The sequence below is a fragment of the Carlito syrichta genome, unplaced genomic scaffold, assembly GCF_000164805.1.
Source record: "Carlito syrichta isolate Samal-C Ts95f unplaced genomic scaffold, Tarsius_syrichta-2.0.1 Scaffold126787, whole genome shotgun sequence".
Lineage (NCBI taxonomy): Eukaryota > Metazoa > Chordata > Mammalia > Primates > Tarsiidae > Carlito > Carlito syrichta.
This window is the reverse complement of record NW_007070883.1, coordinates 47,587-52,537: the sequence shown is the minus strand read 5'-3', so window position 1 is coordinate 52,537 and position 4,951 is coordinate 47,587. Positions and strand designations below refer to the sequence as shown.

The window sequence follows — 4,951 nt, the reverse complement described above, 5'->3', positions numbered from 1 at the left end:
CCCCCCCCCCCCCCCCCCCCCGAAAAAAAAAGAACAAAGAGTATTGAGCACCTGCTGTGTAGGGCTCAGGGCATAGCCTGAAAAGCAAGACAGACTCACAGTCCCACAGACCAGTTGCATGCTGGGTTTCTGTGCTGTCACCCCTGGGTGTTGAGGGGCTGTGATAGATCCCCCAGGCCCTAACTTCTCTCCTACATCTCAGAGGCCTGAAGATCAGTCTGGGTAAAGGAAAGGATGCCACTCTTCTTCCGGAAGCGGAAACCCAGCGAGGAGGCCCGGAAACGCCTGGAGTACCAAATGTGTCTGGTGAGGGAAAACAGGTTTCCTCTGACTCCCGCCCGTCTGCTCCTCCTCCACCCCAGGAAATAGGGCTTTGCAGTATCCCCAAACAATTGTGCTCTCTCTCATCTGCCACCCCCAACCCCAGAAGAAATACAGTAAGTCCCCTACATACGAACAAGCTCCAGTCCAATAGCATATAAGTCCAATTTGTTAAGTACAACAAACCTAGGTATTCAACTAACACGATCGGCTATTTAGTACTGGCCTGTAATAGATTTATAATACTTTTCACACAAATAATAAATAAAACAATCACAAAAAAAAAAACACCTAAGTGGTTGGACATGTGAACACATGTCTTTGAAAGTTCACAATTTACGGACTCAGTGACTCAGCCTGTAATCCCAGCACTTTGGGAGGTCGAGGCGAGTGGATTGCCTGAACCCACAGGAACAGCCTGGGCAACTTGGCGAGACCTCGTCTCTACAATAAATCTGAAAATTAGCCGGGCGTGGTGGCACGTGCCTTGTAGCTCTGGCCACTTGGAAGGCTGAGGTGGAAGGATTGCCAGAGCTCAGCGGGTGGACACTGGGGTGGCTGTGAGAGTGCCACTGCACTCCAGCCTGGGCAATGGAGTGAGACTCCAACACAAGACTAAACGAGAGAACACAGTTTGAGGGTTCATAGGTAGGGGACTCAAACTGTATCCGACTCAGACCCAACGAGTGAGGCCCTATCAAGTGCATGTCCCCTGCACAGACTGAGCACACTTGCCATGCCTGTTCAGTTGTTCCTCCCTCCTGGACCTCACATGCCAGGAAAGCAGAAATTGCTGTTCCACCTGCAGAACAGACAAGGGAACCACATAGTGGGCCCTTGCAACTCTATAGTTTTATGTTTCTTTCCCTGATTTGTGCACTCAGTAGGGATATCATGAGCACTTTTAAAAAAAATTCTTTTTACCTTTAGGCAAAAGAAGCTGGGGCAGATGACATTCTTGACATCTCTAAATGTGAGCTCTCAGAGGTAAACTGAGGGTGGTGCTTGGGCTATGCATTGGATCTGTTGTGTTTTCTCAGATCACATGTCCCTAGGAAAGACAGATGTGGACTGGGGCTTTGAAAAAGCCAGAAGCAATAGTCAAGCAATTTTTCCTAAGATTTTGTTCTTGTCCAAAATAATTAAGATGATCCTAGTCGGGTATGGTGGCTCAGCCTTTAATCCCAGCACTTTGGGAGGCTGAGACATGAGCATTGCCTGAGCCCAGGGGTTCGAGACCAGCCTGGGCAACTTGGTGAGACCTTGTCTCTACAATAAATCACAAAAACTAGCTGGGCGTGGTGGCATGAGTCTGTAGTTCCAACTACTTGGGAGGCTGAGGCTGAAGGATCACCTAAGCCCAGTAGGTCAAGGCCGCGGTGGCCATGAGCGTGCCACTGCACTCCCAGAGTGAGACTCCAACTCAAAAAAAAAAACGATGATTCTGTGGCCTCAACATAGTCTCCAAGAGTCAAGGAGTCTAGTTAGAAAACATACCCACAGGACTGGGTGCAGTGGCTCTGCAGCCCAGCACATGAGGAGGCTTAGGTGGGAGGATTGCTTGAGCTCAGGAGTTCAAGATCAGCCTGGGGAACATAATGAGACCTTGTTTCTGCAAACATTTTTAAAAAGTAACTGGGCATGGTGGCATGCACCTGTAGTCCCAGCTACTCGGGAGGCTGAGGCAGGAGGATCACGTGAGCCCAGGAGGTCACGGCTGCGGTGAGTCATGATCGTGCCACTGGACTCCATCCAGCCTGGGTAACAGAGTGAGACCCCCCAACTCAGAAGAAGAAAATGTAACCAGAGATTCCCAGAGTGCTGGAAGGGTCTGGCATTCTCTAGCCCCTAATAGGGCTCTTAATGGGGACAAGGTGGGTGGGATACAGTGGGGCCGTCTCCTGCCAGCCGACTGAGGGGAGAGCTGGCCACACCCCCAGCAGCGCTGCTCTCCCGGCAGCCTTTGCCCTTGCTCACCTCCTGCCCATCTCGCCCTCACGTGAGTGCCGCTTAGAGAACTGATTGAAAACTGGCAGGAGGGAGGACTTACTCTTCTTTCTCTTGTCTTAGATTCCATTTGGAGTTTTTGCAACATGCAAAGTTCTGCAGAAGAAGGTGAGATGAAGCTTCATTTTCAAATCACTGCTTATCGCACATTTGCCTGTTTGAAACCACGTGGGACCTTTAGGCACTGTCTTCCTGGTATAGACCCCTCCCTCCTCTCTAGGTGTCACTTTTTTGGCCGACAGCAGATGTTTGCACAGATAGGAGAGTAGGCTTTGGGATTGGATAGCCCTGGGTCACATCCTTGCACTGCCCTTCACTGGCTTCATGACTTGGGTAACTTCCTTAAACGCTCACGTCTTGGTTTCTTCATCTGTGAAGTGAAGACATTCACAGTTCTATTCTCTCAGAGGTATTGTGAGAGTTAAATGAGTGGTAAACTGCTAAACAGATAGAGCTAGAAATGTACCAGGTGTAATGCCTGCCATATAGTACGTGCTTATTAACCCCAGTGATGACAGTAATAGAAACTTGGCCTGGCACAGTGGCTTATGCCTGTAATCCCAGCACTTTGGGAAGCCAAGGTGGGAGGATTGCTTGAGCCCAGGAATTTGAGACTAGCATGGGCAACATAGCGGGACCCTGCCTATACAAAAAAAAAAATCAAAAAATTAGCTGGGCATGGTGGCATGCACCTGTAGTCCCAGCTACTCGGCAGGCTGAAGTGAGAGGATCACCTGAGCCAGGAGGCTGAGGCTGTGGTGAGCCAGGATTGTGCCACTGCACTCCAACCTGGGTGACAGAGTGAGACCCCAACTCAGAAAAAAAAAAAGAAATTTCAGTTTTCAAAGCAGATTATCTGAGTTTCCATCTGGGGAATTCATGAGTCTGACCTGCCTCCCCACTGCAGCACCTGGGAGAGCAGGTGCCCAGGGTGCAATGCCTCCTGAGCTGGGCCTTGCCGGCCCTGCCTGCTGCCCACCCCTCCTTGACCCAGCAGGTCCCCAAATCTCTCCACACAGGTGTTGGTCGTCCACACGAATCACCTCACTTCCCTGCTTCCCAAATCCTGCAGCCTCCTGAGTCTCGCAACCATCAAGGTATGAGCCCCTTCTTTCTCCCAGGCACGGGGGCTCTGCGTGCTGTTCCAGGTGGCAGCTGACCTCCCCACTCCCTTCCAGGCTCCTCTATTAAAGTGTATACCCAGTGTAATAGACGGGCCCCCTGTAGTAGCCAATCTGGGACTCAATCAATCAGCATGGTTTAGTGGGCCCTTCTGTGAGCTGTGCATGGGCGGAGCGACAGGCGGCCAAGCACTGGCCCGGCCCTCAGGGGCTTACACGCTGGGTGGAGAGCCACACGATACACTCATGGCAAGCAGGCTAGCAGAGAGCAAAGAACTCGATGGTCCTGCACAAGAAGGAGCAGAGGGGAGGGCGAGGTGTTCTGGGAGGGTTCCCTCCTGCCTGTGAGCCCCTCCAGGACGGACTGGACGTATTCCCAGGAAATGTGAGGTGTGGCCCTGCGGTGGCAACGTGTACAGTGAAAAGCCTGAGCTTGTGAGAGTGGGTATACACACTCCGAGAAGAGCCTGGCAGTGCAGGCAGCAAAGTGCTTCCTGCGGTTAACTCTGGTTGGCAGTGTTTACTGTTCTTTATTATTCCAGTCCGACATGTACTATTTTTGTATTCAGAAAAAAGAGAAAACTTAAAATATGTTTTGATATGTATGTATAATTTATATTCTACATATGCATATATTGCACATACAGTTGTCCCCAGTATCCACGAGAGATTGGTTCCAGGAGCCACAGGGATACCAAAATCTGCAGATGCTCAAGTCTCTCATATAAGACGGTGCAGTATTTGCACGTCACCTACACCCATGCCCTTGTGTACTCCAGATCATCTCTAGAGCACCTATAATAGCTAATGTAGGCGGGGCACAATGGCTCATGCCTGTTGTCCTAGTTCTTTGGGAGGATGAGGCAGGAGGATCAGTTTAGCCCAGGAGTTCGAGACCAGCCTAGGCAACACAGGGAGACCTTGTCTCTAAGAAATAAAGTTAGCCCAGCATGCTGGTGTGTACCTATAGTCCCAGCTGCTTGAGAAGCTGCCACAGAAGGATTACCAGAGCCCAGGAGGGCAAGGCTGTGGTATATCGTGATCATGTCGCTGCACTCCAGCCTGAGACTTCAACTCAAAAAATAATGATAATAATAGCTGATGCAACGTAAATGGTATCCAAGCAGTTTTTGTTTTTTTTTTTGAGTTGGAGTCTCACTCTGTCTCGCAGACTGGAGTGCAGTGGCTGCTCCCGGCCACCGCAGCCTCGACCTGCTGGGCTCCAGCGATCCTTCCGCCTCAGCCTTCCAAGTAGCCGGAATTACAGGCACACGCTACCTACGCCCGGCTGATTTTTTGATTTATTGTAGAGATGAGGTCTCGCTGCCCAGGCGGGTCTTGAACCCGTGGGCTCAGGCAGTCCACTCACCTCAGCCTCCCAAAGGCGTGGGATTACAGGCTGAGCCACCGAGCCCGACTCAGTTTTTATACTGTATTGTTTAGGCAGTAATGACAAGAAAGCTACATATGTTCAGTACAGATTTTTTTTTTTTTTTTTTTTG

At 50.5% G+C, this 4,951-nt stretch overlaps 1 protein-coding gene across 1 annotated transcript in view; it reads left to right on the top strand.

Annotated features, from left to right (window-relative positions):
• Positions 1-4,951, top strand: part of LRSAM1 (leucine rich repeat and sterile alpha motif containing 1) — a 52,504-nt gene that overhangs the window by 1,702 nt on the left and 45,851 nt on the right. The window contains exons 2-5 of the mRNA XM_021707904.1: positions 203-306; positions 1,252-1,308; positions 2,392-2,436; positions 3,348-3,425. Coding sequence (XP_021563579.1) covers positions 235-306; positions 1,252-1,308; positions 2,392-2,436; positions 3,348-3,425 — 252 coding nt within the window. The 5' untranslated portion in view covers positions 203-234. The remainder of the gene's footprint in view (positions 1-202; positions 307-1,251; positions 1,309-2,391; positions 2,437-3,347; positions 3,426-4,951) is intronic.